This window comes from Ochotona princeps, chromosome 24 (genome assembly GCF_030435755.1).
Source record: "Ochotona princeps isolate mOchPri1 chromosome 24, mOchPri1.hap1, whole genome shotgun sequence".
In the NCBI taxonomy this organism is placed as follows: Eukaryota; Metazoa; Chordata; class Mammalia; order Lagomorpha; family Ochotonidae; genus Ochotona; species Ochotona princeps.
This window is the reverse complement of record NC_080855.1, coordinates 20,145,253-20,161,268: the sequence shown is the minus strand read 5'-3', so window position 1 is coordinate 20,161,268 and position 16,016 is coordinate 20,145,253. Positions and strand designations below refer to the sequence as shown.

General features: G+C 46.3%; 1 protein-coding gene across 4 annotated transcripts in view; it reads right to left on the bottom strand.

Annotated features, from left to right (window-relative positions):
* VWA3A (von Willebrand factor A domain containing 3A) overlaps positions 1 to 16,016 on the bottom strand; it is a 59,674-nt gene that overhangs the window by 16,443 nt on the left and 27,215 nt on the right. For 3 of the 4 annotated variants that reach the window (XM_058680253.1, XM_058680251.1, XM_058680252.1), the window contains 11 exons: positions 10,635 to 10,760; positions 10,263 to 10,307; positions 9,979 to 10,114; positions 9,782 to 9,885; positions 8,178 to 8,258; positions 7,685 to 7,779; positions 6,225 to 6,344; positions 3,963 to 4,037; positions 3,639 to 3,783; positions 3,022 to 3,217; positions 738 to 808 (listed from right to left, as the gene is read on the bottom strand). In XM_058680253.1, coding sequence (XP_058536236.1) covers positions 738 to 808; positions 3,022 to 3,217; positions 3,639 to 3,783; positions 3,963 to 4,037; positions 6,225 to 6,344; positions 7,685 to 7,779; positions 8,178 to 8,258; positions 9,782 to 9,885; positions 9,979 to 10,114; positions 10,263 to 10,307; positions 10,635 to 10,760 — 1,194 coding nt within the window. The remainder of the gene's footprint in view (positions 1 to 737; positions 809 to 3,021; positions 3,218 to 3,638; positions 3,784 to 3,962; positions 4,038 to 6,224; positions 6,345 to 7,684; positions 7,780 to 8,177; positions 8,259 to 9,781; positions 9,886 to 9,978; positions 10,115 to 10,262; positions 10,308 to 10,634; positions 10,761 to 16,016) is intronic. The other variant, XM_058680255.1, reaches the window with a different exon arrangement.

The following is a 16,016-nucleotide window of genomic DNA, read 5'->3' as shown; positions in this document are numbered from 1 at the left end:
ACTCCAGCCTCTAGTCTAATCTGACTGATGTCCTTGTAAGAGAAGAGACAGATTCTCTCAGAAGGAAGATAGTCACATAAAGACAGAAGCAGAGATGGGAGTCCCATGGCCACAAGCTAAAGAACACCTGGGGTTGGTCAGTGACCAGCACTCCCTCCTGGACCAAACTTCAGTCAGGTTCCTCTGAGCCATCTTCTTGGCTTTCTGAACCTAGTTTTAGCCAAGAATCCTTCTAAGACACTGTAGTGAGACCCACCCATCATTGGAATCCTACCAAGTTCTTCATTCCCTATCCTCGATATTTAGGTTCTTTGCTAATTGGCAACAAGAATCTCTCTAACCTTGAAGATCAAATCAGGTTCATCTTGGTGATTTTTCATCCTCAGATTATGCACTGTCTATAAATTCCCAACTATCTTTGCTGTTGTTTGGAGTTTAATCCCTCTTCTCTTTTACAATCATTTTAAATAAAAATCCTCCTCACCAATTCTGACAAGCATCTAAGCAACTGAAAACAACACGAGCCATCACTGAATAAGCATGGATTTTGCTAAAGCCATCAGAGGGAGTGTGATTTTGGCTCCACTGGCACCTTGATTCCAGACTTCTAGCCTCGGGAAGTGTGATCAGAAATGTTTCCCGTGTTGAGCCATCTGGTTTGTGGTACTTCGTTATAGCAGCCATGCGAAGGGAATACAGAAGCCAGCACCCCAAAGAAGCTCACCCCAAAGGCATACCTTTTGGGAATAGTTGAGAGCCTTTTCCACTTCAGATACGATGGAGTTGATGTCATCACTCTCATAAATGCCTGGGAACAAAGCACACTGTGAGCATGAGAAAGGGGTTGTGGATCCTGAGTTGTGTCCACACCTGGATGCATTAGGGCCATGCAGGGAAGACTAGAACCCAAGGAGGTGGGGTAGAGCCTTGGTGGATTGAGCCGAACAGGTACAATGGGGCTGACCTTGGGACCCAGTGTCCTGCCATTCACCCACAAGAAGAGCAGATTAGGCACAAAGATGTGTGTAGTGAACACTGCAATCATGTTTAGCGGGGCAGGGAGCATAACAGCTACTTTGGGATGCCTGGGTTTGACTCCTAGTTTCGCCACTTAACTACCTGTGTGCTTTGAGGCTCTTTGTTTCTCAGCTTCCTTAACTATAAAAGGGGGAGAATGGTCACCTCCCTCCTGGGTGATTGTGAAGGACAAAAATCGTAACGGATGAAGAATGCGTACAACTGTGTCTGGCACAAAATAGCTGCTGTGTGCCTATTTGCTCTTATTAATAATGATCACCAACAATGTCTAATGCCCAGTACTTTACATGGAAAGAAAGATCTGGGAAGCAAAGATCCAGAACTGCAGCCCCAGTTGGGTCCCAGTGTGCCCACTGGCACATCATATCTCCAGGAGTGACCTCCTCTGGGAGTCAGGCAGGCTGGAGAGCACCATGTCCCAGCCTGTATCAGTGTGCTGTAACCATGGTTTGCTTCACATGTTTCTAAAACTCATTCACTTTTTATTTAAAAAAGAAAATCTGTGTCACTCCTGACAACAAAAGCCAGTATTTTCTAAGTTTTGTTAACACAGTCTATCATAATCTAAAACAAAGTCGCTTTGTGCACCATCTATATCTACCTCGTGGGCCACATCCCAGACAACACCCTCTGGGAGACACTATAGGATCTTAAGGATGCCTTCAGAGTTGACATTCTAAGACACCTTTAAGGATTTATGCTTTAAAACTTTTTTTTCCTTTAAAGATTTATTTATTTTTATTGAAAAGGCAGATTTACAGAGAGAAGGGGAGTCAAAAACCTTCTGTCCACTGGTTCACTCCCCAAGAGGCCACAAGGGCCAGAGCTGAGCTGATCCGAAGTCAGAAGCTTCCTCTGGGTCTCCCATGTGGGTGCAGGGTCCCAAGGCTGTGGGTCATCCTCTACTGTTTTCCCAGACCACGAGCAGGGAGCTAGATGAGAAGTGAAGTATCTGGGACACAAATTGATGCCCATATGGGATCCTGGCCCATGCAAGGAAAGGATTTATCCACTAGGCTCTCATGCCAGGCCCAATGCTTTTAAACTTTAAAAAATTGTAGTAAAAAAAATAATAAAATAAAAAAATTGTGGTAAAATATACATGACATGAAATTTGCCATTTTGGCTAGTTTTAAATATAGTTCAGGGACATAAAGCATAAACAGAGTATTAAGTAATCATTGCCATTGTTCATTTATACAACAGGATTTTTACATTAAAAAACTTATCTTGGGGCCACCTTTGTAGCATAGGGAGTTAATCTTTCTCCTGTTGGATGCTGGCATCCCATGTGGATGCAGGTTAGAGACCTTGCTATTTCATTTCCAATCTAGCTCCCTGCTAATGTACCTGGGAAAGCAGTGGAAGATGGCCTAAGTATTGGGACCTTTGCACTCACATGGGAGACTTGTATGAAACTACTGACTCCTGGCTTTGGTCTGGCAGAGCCCTAGCTACTGAGGCCATTTGGAGGGTGAACCAGTGATGGAAGTTTTCTCTCTGTGTTTCTGTCTCTCCTGTGTAACTCTGCCTTTCAAATGTATTAAACAACAACAACAACAACCCCACCCTTTCAATTCCATTTTGTGGTTTTTGTTTGTTTTTTGAGAGGCAGAGGGATGCCTGCAATGGTCAGGACTGGTCAGGGCTAAGCTGGGAGCCAGAAACTCAATCTAAGTCCCCACTTTAGGCAGCAGGAACTAAACTATTTGAACTATCACTGCTGCCTCTCAGAGTCTGCTACCAGCATGCTGGAGTCAGGAGACAGAGTTGGGTATCAAACCCCATGCATTCATATGGGACACATTTGTCTCAATCAGTATCTTAACCTCTGGGTTAAATGCTCCTACCACCCCAATTTTAGATTTTTTAATGTGGTTTTTACATACTGTTCTTTAGGCATAGATGTATTACCTAAGGGCATTATATTGGTGCTGAGAAAACTGTTTATAAAGAAAGATGTGGCGGGACCAGCTAACACACCTGTCTCTCCAAACCAGTGGAAGCGGCCACCAGTAGCCCGGGTAACCTCCTTGTAGGCAATGGCTGTGTCGATGCGGCTGGCATAGCAGGCCGGAGCTATGGTGTCCATGCGGGGCTCACTCACATAGAAGAGGCACACGTTCAACTGGAGGTCACAGCCACTACATGCCTCTGCCATGTAGGCGCACAGTATGCACTGTGGGGGGGAGGAAAGGCAACAAGGACCATGGCTGTTGGCATCAGCCCAGTGTAGCCTGATCATTTTCTTGAAATGTCTGGACAACAGTGCTCCAGACCAGGCACAGAAAGAGATATGTCTGGTTCTGACTAGGGAGGGTCAGGAAGTTGGACCCAACAGTTGGGTTACACCAGGAGTGGTCAGCAGAGTGACAGCATTGGCCTCCCCTGGAAGCTTGTTAGAGATGCAGACTCTCCGGCCCCACCTGCTGAGCTGGAGACTGAATTTTAACAACATCCCCAGGTGCCTGCCTGCCCCTTAAAGTCCTGGCTTAGAAAATCACCCCCTTACCCCAGAGACCCCTGAAGGGCATCCTCCTGGTGGGAGAACACGACTGGGTGGTAGTGTGCAACGGGCACCTAGGACGCAACCTACGCACCATGTCCTGGTCGGGGATGCCCCCCGTGAAGAGGTAGATGCCCTGTGATTGGTGTTTGTCCTTGTCCTTGAAGTCCACTTCCACAGTCTTCCGCAGGGCACTGAGGATATTTCTGCTGCCCCCACACTGCAGGGTCAGGGCCCACCTGGGAAGGCACGGATGTGATGCCAAGGGCAGCTACCCAGGAGTTCCAGAAAGGGGAGTGTTTTTCTCATTTCTGCTCATGGCTGTCTCAGGACAGGGACTTTCTGGGGGAAAGAGAAAGCAACCCCACTCTAGGCTGTTCTCAGACCCAGCAGCACGGAAATACTGCCCACCACCTACCGCCAGGCGCTCTGTAAATTGTCGTGGCTCACGGGAACTAGCTCAGGCCTCCAGCTTTCGATTGTGCTTCCAAACCTTAGAGGAAGCAAAGACGATTTTGTTATTCTTAGGCAGGAGCTCTGTCCGTGCTGAGGCGCAGCTATTGCCTCTTGCTCCAGGATTTATTATCTGTAGGATGCTGGAGTCAAGAGCTGGAGCCGGGTGTTGAACCCAGGTGCTCTGATGTGAGACAAGGTCATCTTTATGGTGTGTTAACCACTAGGCTCAAAGCCCACCGCCATCATTGGTCATGTACAATCTCTCCCTTTCATGGCTATAGCCACAATCAGGTAGCTGACTACTTGATGGTCGCCCTAAGTTCCATCACTCCCGCTCTGTGCCTCTGCTCATGTTGTTTCCCCTTGCTCCCCAGGTCCTCCTCATCCCCACGTGCTTGGCAAATGCATCCTCAGTTGTTGAGGCCTCGGTAAAGGGGCACCTCCTCCATGAAGGATTCCTGAGCTTACCATATCCATACAGGAAAACTGATCCTGTCTCTGATACCTCACAGTCACATATCCTGCCTTTGATTATTTTTTAATATCTTCTTTTTGAAGATTTATTTTATTTATTTGAAAGGCAGAGATAGAGGGAGAGACAGACAGATCAATTTTCCATCTGTTGCTTCACTCCCTGGATGGCTGCAATGGCCAGAACTGAGTCAGGTAACAATCCAGAGCCTGGAACTCTAGCCAAGTCTCCCTTGTGGGTGGCAGGGGCCCAAGTTTGCTCTTTTCCCAGGCACATTAGCAAGGGTCTGGATCAGGAGTGGATGGGATACTGATGCTGCAGATGATTGGGCCACAACGCCGGTTTAATTTTTTTTTACCTATTTCTAAAGAGTACATTTTGTGGTGTTTTAATAAGCCTGTCTCCTGCCACTAGGAGATAAGTTCCTACACTTGAACTTAGCCAAAAGGCCGACAAGCAATAGGAGATAAGTTCCTTAGGGACAGGGATTGCATGAATTTACTTCCATATGCCCAGTGCCAGCAGGCACTGACATGGCAGTAGGTTTTCCGTTAACTCTGCTAAGTGAATAGATACATAAATGAATGAGATCTTGTCTAAAGTGTTTCTCTAAGTATTTTTTTCTGCACAGTTTATTAGGGAAAGATTAGGCCATGGTACTGAACAACACCTACTGGTAATTGTTAGCTCACTAGTATTAGAACATGCCCTATTTGATTTAAGGCTGTATAAAGTGTACACTGCAGGACAGGTGTTTGGTCCAATAGTTAAGATGGCTGATGTCCAGCTTTGGTTCCTAACTCCAGTTTCCTGCTAATATGAACCCTGGTCAAAGAAAAAAAAGGTTATAGCTGAGTACTTGGGTCCCTGCCACCCACAATGGAGTCCCTAGCTCCTGACTTTGGACTTAGCCCAACTCGGACTGTTGCAAGAATTTGGGGGGTGAACCAGCAGAAGGGAACTTTTTCCATCTTTATTTCTCTGTTTTTCAGGTTAGCTTTAGGAAAACCCACACTTCAAGTGGGCTCTTTTCTTTCTGTCTTCCCCAATTATTAAAAATGGTATGCAATCTTAAAGCTACATATGTGTAATTTTTAATTGTTCGTTTTAATATGTTATATGTCAACATTACCCATAGGCAACAAAGAGAAACAAGTGGAAAAAATAGAAAAGCAAAATGGACTCTATCATAATAACTACATTATATAACATTTACAGATAACAGATACATATAATAATTTAAGAAATTACATATAGTATATAAAATTTTGAATTATACAAAAAAGCTTGTATACAATTTGTGTGTCACATATATGCACAATTTTATACTTTCATACTTATAACTTTTAATTAGATTTAGAATTAGGATCTCACATCTTGGGAATATTGTAGCATGCTGCAACCAAGCTGAGGACTAAGACCAGGCCTATGGTTGGGGCCCTTCCTTTTCATGTTTATTGGTTTGGGAGCCAAATGGGGCAATGAGCTGAATTACTTTCTCCTAGCTGATCAAGCCGGTATGTTCCGGGGTCACTTATCACCTTCGCCCCAATAGGACAGTCCTGTAGCCATTGAATTATTCAGTGCCCCAAACAAGATCACCCAAGTCAGATAAACTGCGGCCATCCCAGGATGCTGAATGCTCAGAATCTCTGCCATCTAGCTGCTTGCCCTCAGCCCTAAGATGGTGCCCAAACCCCACACATGACCCACCCTCCTCACCCTCCCCACCCCAGGCCATGCCAAACATACGCGATGAGATTGAAGAGGTCTTTGTTGGATAGCTGCTCCTCCAGCAACAGTCTCAGGGAGTGCTGGATATGAATAATGTACATGGAATTGGTCGCAGAGATATCCAGCAGTATAACCACCCTAACAAGAAACACAAGCTTGAAGAAGAGAACCGAACCTCTCAGATACTGTTTGTTTTGTTCCATTTTACTATTTAAAGTTTTTTCCAGTGGGGTGTGGGTTGTGTGGAGGGGGTTGGATGCCAAATTCTTAGCTTGCCAAAATTTCCTCTGTGGGTGGAGGCCAACAGAGGTGAGTCGACAATAGCAGAAGAGGGGATTGTGGAACCGTGTTGTGCGGCGAGTTGCATAATGGAAGTCTCCGAGTGGAGACGGTTTTGGGGGGTAAAAATTGCCCATGATGGTTTTCAGTAGCTTCTTTTAAATAACTGACAGTTGATGTTGTTATAGGCTTTGTAGGGAACACAGGAACAAGGTGAGCAAATAAGGAATGAGGTGTACCTGGGCCTCTTGGGAATTGCTTGTTTCTTTGTGCCTGCTCTATGCTTTGAGAGTTCCAGCTTCCTTTGGCTTCCTTCTACTTTTACTATTTCAAATCTTTTATTCCCACCTCCTCCTTCCATTCTCATTCTGAAGCAACTTACATAAACAAAATTTTTAAAAATTCGTTGGACCTTTGAACTCTATTTCTTTTCAGCTGCGTGACCTTAAGCATGCTTTTTTTTAAAAAAAAAAAAAAACTCTCTGATCTTCAGGGTATTTAATTATAAATCACTTTAATTGGATTCTCCATTGGGTTGCTCAGATAAGTTATATGACAGAATTTCCAAAAGTTCACAGAAAAATAAAATTAAAAGATTGGTCTATTGTGTTGGTATATATAGTCTCTTCTGGTAACAACAATCCTAATTTTCCTTTGGGAAACAAACCTCTCTGTCATTAGAGCTGGGTGGAGCTGGGCCTACTCAGAGCAGCAGTGAAGAGAACCCTGGATTACGAGAAATCACAACTGGGCACAGTGAACGCCCCATTCCCTGAGCCCTGAGAATGCTAGAAAGTAAGGCTGGAACTTCCCATGACCCAACATTGTGCCATGTGTATAAAGAAGTCTGTCTGAAAATAAAACTACTAGAGAAGAAGGAAGAACAGAATGCGAGAGAGATTAAGATTGATTCTTGCTGTGAATGAACTTCTAGATCCAACCATGCCTGAAGGCAGCTATTAAACTTAGTCCAGAATTTTCAGTTACTTTAATCAGACTTTCCTGTTCTGTTTAAGCCAGTTTTGCATTTAGTCTCTGTTGCTTTCTAACAAGAAGAATCCTGAGGGGCACATGATGGCATCATCACCATGCGTGACATGGTTTCTGCCAATTGTTGCTGATCCCTACTCTAAGTAGTGCCTTCCAATGCTACCAGCAGGGAATCCCTGAGGACTAAGGCACTGCCTGGGTGAAGGTACCTTTTTTCACAGACGGTGCCCCAGATTCGTCTGCTGGCCAGAGACAGCCATTCAATCCGCCTCTCAAATATCCGCACGGCTCTGCTGAGCTGTTTCTGCAAAAGCAGGGGCCCAGTGAGTGACCACTCTAGGTGCGAGCCACAAGGAGGCCCGGGGAATGTGGGAGCTGACTTCTGGGAGTTATATGTCAAATCCCCAGGTATGAACAGCACAAACAACTCCACCACCACCCCTGAGCCACAGAGAAGTCGGCTGCAAGACTAAGCAGGGAAGAGTCAATGTATTGCAGTGTGTCCAATGGGAGAGAAGTCAGACCTTTTTTTTTTAGGCATCCAGACCTCTGTCTGGGTTGGCATATGGGGGAAACTCTGGAGACACATGTAGGCAGAACATATAGTCTCTCTGAAAGGCATTCAGGGAATAGCATATCTCCCTGTCCTTCCACACCCCTTCCCACGCCCTGCATTCTGACTGACCGGGACCCATCACTGACCTGGTACTCATAGAGGAAGGGCGGATCCACATGAATATTCTTCACTGTCCCATCATGCCATTCAAATTGTACCATTGCCTTCTGTGCTCAGTCATGGGCCGGATGGGGAGCCAGTAATGAGACACATATGAAGGGAAGGATTGTATGTTTGAGTACTGGGTTCTCCAGATCAGATGCTCTGATCACAACTGGGGTCATGTTACTGCCCCCCAACCCCATACGTGCTCACTACCAGCAGCAGTAGGAGTAGTATGAGCAGCAGCAGCAGCTAGTACTGCCTGGTTTGCAGCTGGCAACTAAGGGTCTTCAGGAATGTGATCCTTGGAATTACCTGTGCCTGACAGTAAGCTAGACTGTCTTCTTTGAAGGCTCTTCTGAACATCAGAGACACTGAGATATGGTTGCAGGGCTTTGGTAACAAGGAGTAGTCTGAGACATTAACACATACCAGCCACAGTTTGGGAATACAGCTAGGCCTTCATGGACGCCTTGAAAATTCAATTAATTCATCCTGTTCTTTGAACCTCTGTCAGATCCTCACGTCTACCTCCCTGTCAGTCCATTCATTTAGTCATTTATCTACCGTCTTCAGAACTGTACATCTGTCACCACCTTCTTCTTTTCATCATTCCATCGTTCCATTTACTTTCTACTCACCTGTTATCCCTTCCTTCCAGTTCTTTCTCATTCTCATCCTTTCTTGAGACACAGAGACACAGAGACACAGATGGACAAAGACCTTTCGTCTGCTAATTTCCTCCAGAAATCCACTTGGGTCTTCCAGGTCAGTGGCAAAGTCCCAAGTACTTGACCCATCCGCCGAACAGCATGTGCGTTAGCAGGAAGCCACAGGGAAGCTGAGTAGCTGCAACTCAGGCTTGGCACTCTGATCTACCTGGTAATGTTCACCCAAATGTTCATCCCCATCCTTACTTGGATTTCTACGTTGATCTTTCCTTCATTCCATCCTGTCATTTATCCTTTCATTTTTCCCTCCATCCTTCCATTTGTTCACATCTCCATCTGCCATCTTCCTTCCTCCTGTCCATCTACTTATATTTCCACTCACTCACCCACATTTTAACACATGCAGCCACCCATCACTTTCCCTTGTTCTTTTTACCCATTCATCTACCCATCTACTTAGCCATCAAGTAAACTCTGTACCAGACATGGAGGATACAGAGTTGGAAGAGAATTTTTTTCTCTTGAAGGGCTTATACGTGGTGGGGTTTACTCCCAGTAATACCTTATAGCAGCAATGAAAACCTGTACAAAGCACAGTGAGGGCACAAAGAAAGCACACTCAGCCTGGGATGGAGGGACGTCTCCATGGAGGAGGTATCTGTAGCCCTTCATTTACTCCCTCTTATGCCCACCTCCCAAGTTTCTTGTTCAAATATTCACAAAACAGCAATTATAGTAGAGTTGACAAATGCCCCAGAGTTCTCAGGCCTGCAATCCCCAGCTAGGCCCTTAGACTCCTGTTCCCCTGGGTTCTGCCTTAGGATTCTGATGCCAAAACATTTAAAAGGATGGGAAATGTCCCAGTGGAGCAACCTCCATGGAGGACTGGAGAGAATCATAATCTGAACTTGAATTACCTCATGGATAGTTGATGATACTGTTTTCTGGAGGATAGGCACGAATTCCTCCACAGGAGAAAATGCATTGGGTGCCAGAACCTGATAAAGGCTTAACTTTTTGGCTGAAAAAAAAAAAAAAAAAAAGTAGTGGCTCCCAGGGTGCAGGCTCTCAGTCAGTCACTGGCATGCTTAATGCTGCCCTCTCTGGTAATCACCTTTCAGACTGTTGACCTTGAGCCATTCTGCAGACGTCTTGTCCAAGTTGGGGAACTCAATTGTGAGAGGAGCTTGATGCTTTGGAGGCTTAGGTAGCAGACTTGCAAGTGATCCTTTTGCAATCTCTGTAGAAATCTAAATTCAGTTAAAAAAAACAAACAAACAAACCTTCATTGCATAGTTGTACCTTAGAGTTGGAAAGTCTTTCATCTTCCACTTCCACCATTACCTCTGTCCTATCCCCCTAACCTTGTCCCCCAGAGAGAACACCTTAAAGCATTACCTGGAAGATCAAAGGTGTCACCTGGGTCTCCTGCTCTGGACATTTCTGGAATTTTCAGGGAAGAGAGAGATGTACTTGGCAGCTCACTTTCTCTTGCTGGCCATCCTTCTCACCCCATTCTCCATCCTTACCGTTAAGATCAACTCTGCAGGCTTCCAAGATCATGGCTGCCTCTCCGTGGGCTCAAAACACAAAGCAGTAATTTCCACACAAAATTGTTCAGGGAGTTCTGATCCAGCCCAGCGCTCTCTACCCGCACCCCATTTACAAAGTGAGAAGCTGCAGCTCTGACAGGTTAGCTCACAGGACTAGTGCAGGAGTGAAACCCACAGTGGTGACGCCCACACTTCAGGGAACCTGTGCATCACCTACCTCCGTCCACATGCAGCTTGGCTCCTCCCATGGGCTGCTCCGGCGTAGGGCTTGGACTTGGCTGAGAAGGCTCTGGGCTTTCTGCATTTCTGCCAGGAGCTCATCCACATCCCGGCTGGCACAGAGCTGAGGGTGGTGGGAGCTATCAGCCACCAGGGGTGACCCGGCTACCAGTGGTCAAGCCACAAAGGGCCAGCGGCCAAGTTGAGATTGCCAGAGCTGAGTGGCAGACTGCTTATACCAGATGCCTGAAGATATGTTTTGTTCCATTTGTGTAGTAGTGACCTTCAGGGTTTTTATAGCTTTATAAACTTAATGAAAGTTTTATAGCTTTATAAATGTAAAGAAATACTTTACATTAGGATGGCTGTGATAGTGATGGTTTAGGGGCGTTTGGCCCAGAAGTTTTGTGGGCTGCTTGCATCCCACATCAGAGCATCTGGGTTCAAGTTCTGGCTCCACTCCTGATTCCAGATGTGTGCTAATGTGCACCCTGGGAGGGAGCAGGTGGTGGTTAAAGTAACTGAGTTCCTGCTTCCCACGTGGGAGACCCAGATGGGGATCCTGGCTTCTGATCCCCCAAGTCCTGCCTGTTGGAGACATTGAAGAAGTGTACTAGCAGATGGAAGTGTCTGTATCTTTCCCTCTGTTTCCCTTGCTCTCTCTCTCTCTCTGCTTCTCAAATAAATCAAAAAATCTTAAAACGGTTAAACACAGAATTATTATCTGACACAGAAATTCTACTTTAGTTATATATCCCAAATAAGTGAAAATAAGGACTCTGTTTACATATCAGAAGGTGGAATAGCCAGAAGGTGGAAACAATCCAACTAACTTTTACTAACAGTTAAATGAATAAACAAAACGTGGCACATCTAGACAATGGAACATTATACAACCATAAAAAAGAAATGAGTTTCTGTCAAATGCCACCAGATGGCAAACCTTGAAAGCATCATAATAAAAGGTGGCAGACACAAAGCGTGTATGATCTCATTTATGTGAACTATGCAGAACAGGTAAGTCCATATGGGCAGAAAGCAGATTGGTGTTTGCCAAGGGGTGAAAGTAGGGGGGATATGGGAGTAACTGCTTTGTAGGTACAGGGTTTCCTCTAAGGTGATAAAGATGTTTTGACACTCAGATAAAGGCAGAGATGGCACAGTCACTATTTGTTCAGTAAAAGTTACTGATGACTTCATCAAAGCCCTAACTTCATGTTCTATAATTTTACTTCACTAAACACACACACACACACACACACACACACACACACACAACTTCTGACTTGGGGCTTGTGCTGTAGTGTATCAGATAAAGCTGTCACCTGCAACACTGACATCCCACATAGGTTCCAGTTCAAGCCCTGGCTGCTCCACTTCTGATCCAGCTCCCTGCTAATGGCCTGGGAAAGCAGTGGAGGCTGCCCAAGTTCGTGGGCTTCTGCAACCACAAGGGAGACACGAGAGAAGTTCCAGGTTCCTGGCTTCAGCCTAGCTCAGCTCCAGTTTATTGTAGCCATTTGGGGAGTGAACCAACTGATGGAAGATATTTCTTTCCCTGTTCTCTCTCTCTCTCTGCCTCTCTATAACTCTTTCTTACAAATAAATAACTCAAGATTGCTGTCAAGCCCAGCGTGGTAGCCTAGTAGCTAAAGTCCTTGCCTCCCAACCACTGGGATTGCACGTGGGCACTGATTCATGTCCTAGAAGCTCCACTTCTCTTTTAGCTCCCTGCTTGTGGCCCTGGAAAGCAATCAAGCATGGATCAGAGTCTTGCGTCTCTGCACCTGCATGAGAGATCTGCAGGAAGCTCCTGGCTCCAGGCTTTGGATCAGCTCAGCTCCAGCCATTGCAGCTACTTGAAGAGCAAACCAGCAGACATAAGATCTTTCTATCTGTATCTGTTTCTCCCTGTAAATCTGGCTTTCCAAATAAAAAAAAATAAATCTTGAAAAAAAAAAAAAAAAGAATGCCGACCTTGTGGTGGGAGGGGCTCGGGGGAGTTTGGCTGTGGTGCTTGGGTGGTGGGAGCTTCCAGCAAAACTGCAGCTGTTGGGGGTATCTGAGCCAGGTCAGACTCAATGCTTGGGGCCAATCGGTGAATGAGTGAGCCCTGGCCTTTGGGTGGCCTGCGTGTCAAGTGGCACTGCGCTCTGCCCGCTGGCCACTCAATGGCAAGCTCTAGGGTCTTGGGAATAAGTAATTGCTGCCTAGGGACATCCATGGATAAGACCAATGTGCCTTAGGTGTATGTGAGGAATGAATCCTGTGTGACTCCCAGTGATGGGATCACTGTACTTGTAAGTAAGCGAGGGGACTGAGACCTGGTGGTTTGGAGGGTGCAGTCTGGAAGTTCTGTATGGGTCAAACTGATTCAAGAGCCCATGTGGGAGACCTGAGATGGACTGTTAGTGCAGAACATCACTGACCACCACAAACCAGTCCACACGAAAACTATGGCTGGGGGCCTGTCTGGCAGGGCTAGATTCTAATACCTGACTGTCGGAACAGGGGACAGGTCATATTAGGCAGGGTTATGACACTAACCAGCATGTGAGAGAATCAGGTCTGGGGGTAGATTCTGTGGGGGATAAGTGGGCCCAACCCTGTGGAAATACAAGTCAAACTGGTTAGCTCAAGAGTTGGGGTGGTGATGAGCTGAAATAGGTTTGAATGTGGAACCCACCAACACTCATGGGTACTGGGGCTGAGAATAGGCTGGACAGGTCCAAGCTACAGCACCCACATGTGCATCCTAAAACAGGGTGTGGAGTGGGCTGGGTAGCAACATCCTCCAGCTCATACAAAGGCCAAGATGGAGGGTTATGTTATGCCAGGGAAGGGCCTAGCACCTATTAATACATATAAGATCTGGGTCTGGGAGTGGGCCAAGTGGGGGAACCCGGGAAACTCCCCTATGGAGGCCTGGGTACTGGGCAGGCTGAGCAGGGTAACTTCAACCGTTGGCAGGGCCAAGCAAACTTTAGCTCATCAGCATCATTCCAGCACCCCCCAGTGAGTGGTGGGACTAGGATCAGGCCGGGTCAGGCCAGGCTACAGCATCCAAAGGCAAAGGGCATGACAGGTGAGGGACTATGCCAAACTGAGCCAGAGCAACCACTGGCATGTGCAAGATCTATAGCTGGGAACAGAGCTGGTTGGGGAGCTAAGGGGATACACTGGCTGGGTTGTGGTTCCCATTGGTAAGTGCTGGGGCTGGAATGGGAGCCGCATTCTGGTCTGGAAATGGCTGTAGTGTCACTTGGCACAAGTGTGGACTGGGATTGAGTGCACCAGACTGGGCTAGACTCCTGCACTCACTGGTGCTTGTAAGAACCAGGGTAGGTGTAGGACAGGCTAGGCCAGGTTTTTGTCCCTGCTGAGCCAAGTGTGAGCTGTGGCTGCATGTAGACTAGGTTAGCCTGGGCTGTAACACCCAACAATAATAACCAGAATGGGTTGAAGGCCAGTCAGGAAAGGCCACTGTTTCTGCTAGGACAGGAGGTAGACTAAGTAGGGCTGGCTCATGGACCCACTGGTGGGCATGAGATCTGGCATTGGGAGAGGATCTGATGGAGGAGCCTGGGAAACTCCTTTGTCAGGACACAGTCCCTATAGGTAAGCACAAGAACCATGATATGGAGCAGCCCAGACCAAGCCAGGTAACGATACCCACCAGCATACATTGGGCACAGGTCGGGGGTGAACCAGGCAGGGCCAATTCATATCACCCACTGGCAAATCCGAACACCAGAATGGAGTGTTTTGAATTGGCAGCAATTCAGAACAGCTGAACTATTAAAAAGCCACTTGAGCAATGCTCTCGGAGCATGCCCCACATCAGGAACCCTGGTATGGTTGGGAGGCTGGGTGTGACTTCTCCCTTCATCTTCCCCATCTTCCCCCAGATACAGAAAGGAAAAAAGAGAATGTGGAAACAATGGTCTGACCCACTATCCTATAGCCCTTGACCCTTTGAGCCCTAATCAACTATGTAAAGACCATCAAAATTAAAAAAAAAATCAAAACTAAAATAAAAAAAAGACTGCTGTCCCTTGAAAAATTAGAAGACCTGGTAATACTAAGATCCCATCCTAGAGAGCAGTAATTGGCTGGGGCTAAGTAGGGGCTGCCTCTTTAGACAGGACAGGGACTAAGTTATCATTATCCCTATACCTTCCATTGACTGTATCAGAGAGTTAGTTGGAATTTTTGTCATCAGTTTGTTTCCCTCACATCAAAGGAAACAATGGAAATCTGTGCTTACATCTCTCCATCCAGAGTGGGAAAACAGTAGCTAAATCAAGAAGGCCTTGCTTTTTTTTTCTTTAAGATTTATTTATTTTTATTACAAAGTCAGATATACAGAGTGGAGAGACAGAGAGGAAGATCTTCTGTCCATTGATCCACTCCCCAAGTGGCTACAATGGCCGGAGCTAAACCGATCTGAAGCCAGCAGCTAGGAGCTTCTTCTGGGTCTCCCACACAGGTGCAGAGTCCCAAGGCTCTGGGGCGTCCTCGACTGCTTTCCCAGGCCACAAGCAGGGAGCTGGATGGAAAGTAGAGCAGCAGGGACATGAACCAGCACCCATAAGGGATCCTGGTGTGTGCAAGGCAAGGACTTTAGCTACTAGGCTACTGCACTGGGCCAAAGGCCTATGCTTTTAAGATGAAATATTTTCTAAAATTTTCTTTTATTGATTTATTAATTTCGTAAAAATTCATGTGAAAGGCTTAGAGAAAGGAGAGAGAGAGAGAGAGAGAGAGAGAGAGAAATCATAGCCCACTGGTTCATTTCCCAAATGATTCTAACAGCAGGAGCTGAACCCTGAATCCAGAGGGCTGGAACCCAGTCTTTGTCTCCCATATGTGTAGCAGGGACTTTACAACTTGAGCCATCACCTGCTGCCTCCCAGGACATTAAAAGGAAGCTAGAATCTGAAGTGGAGGTACCAGGCCTCAATACTGGATATGCGCATTCCGAGTGGTATCTTAACTGCTATGCCAAATACCTTTCTAGATGAAATATGGTTTCATTCATTTATTTTACCTTCGGAGCCCCAGCAGTCTATGACACCTACAAAAGGAGTCCAGGCAATGCGGCATCAAGAAGGGGTACTGCATGACCTTGGTGCCCTGGTAGGAAGGGTCGGATGCTGGATACTTGAACAAGCTATTTCCTTATGATAACTAACAGGCACAGCTGATAGCTGAACAGATGATCCAATTCTTTGTGTGCCTAATGGGTCTGCAACACATTTACTAATCGTCATTCACTGGAATGAGGACACTAATAGATGGATTAGTACAGAACAGCCTGCTTGCTCTGTCCTGCTGGGGTTTCTCTAGGACACAGCATCAAGATCACTTTCCAACTCAG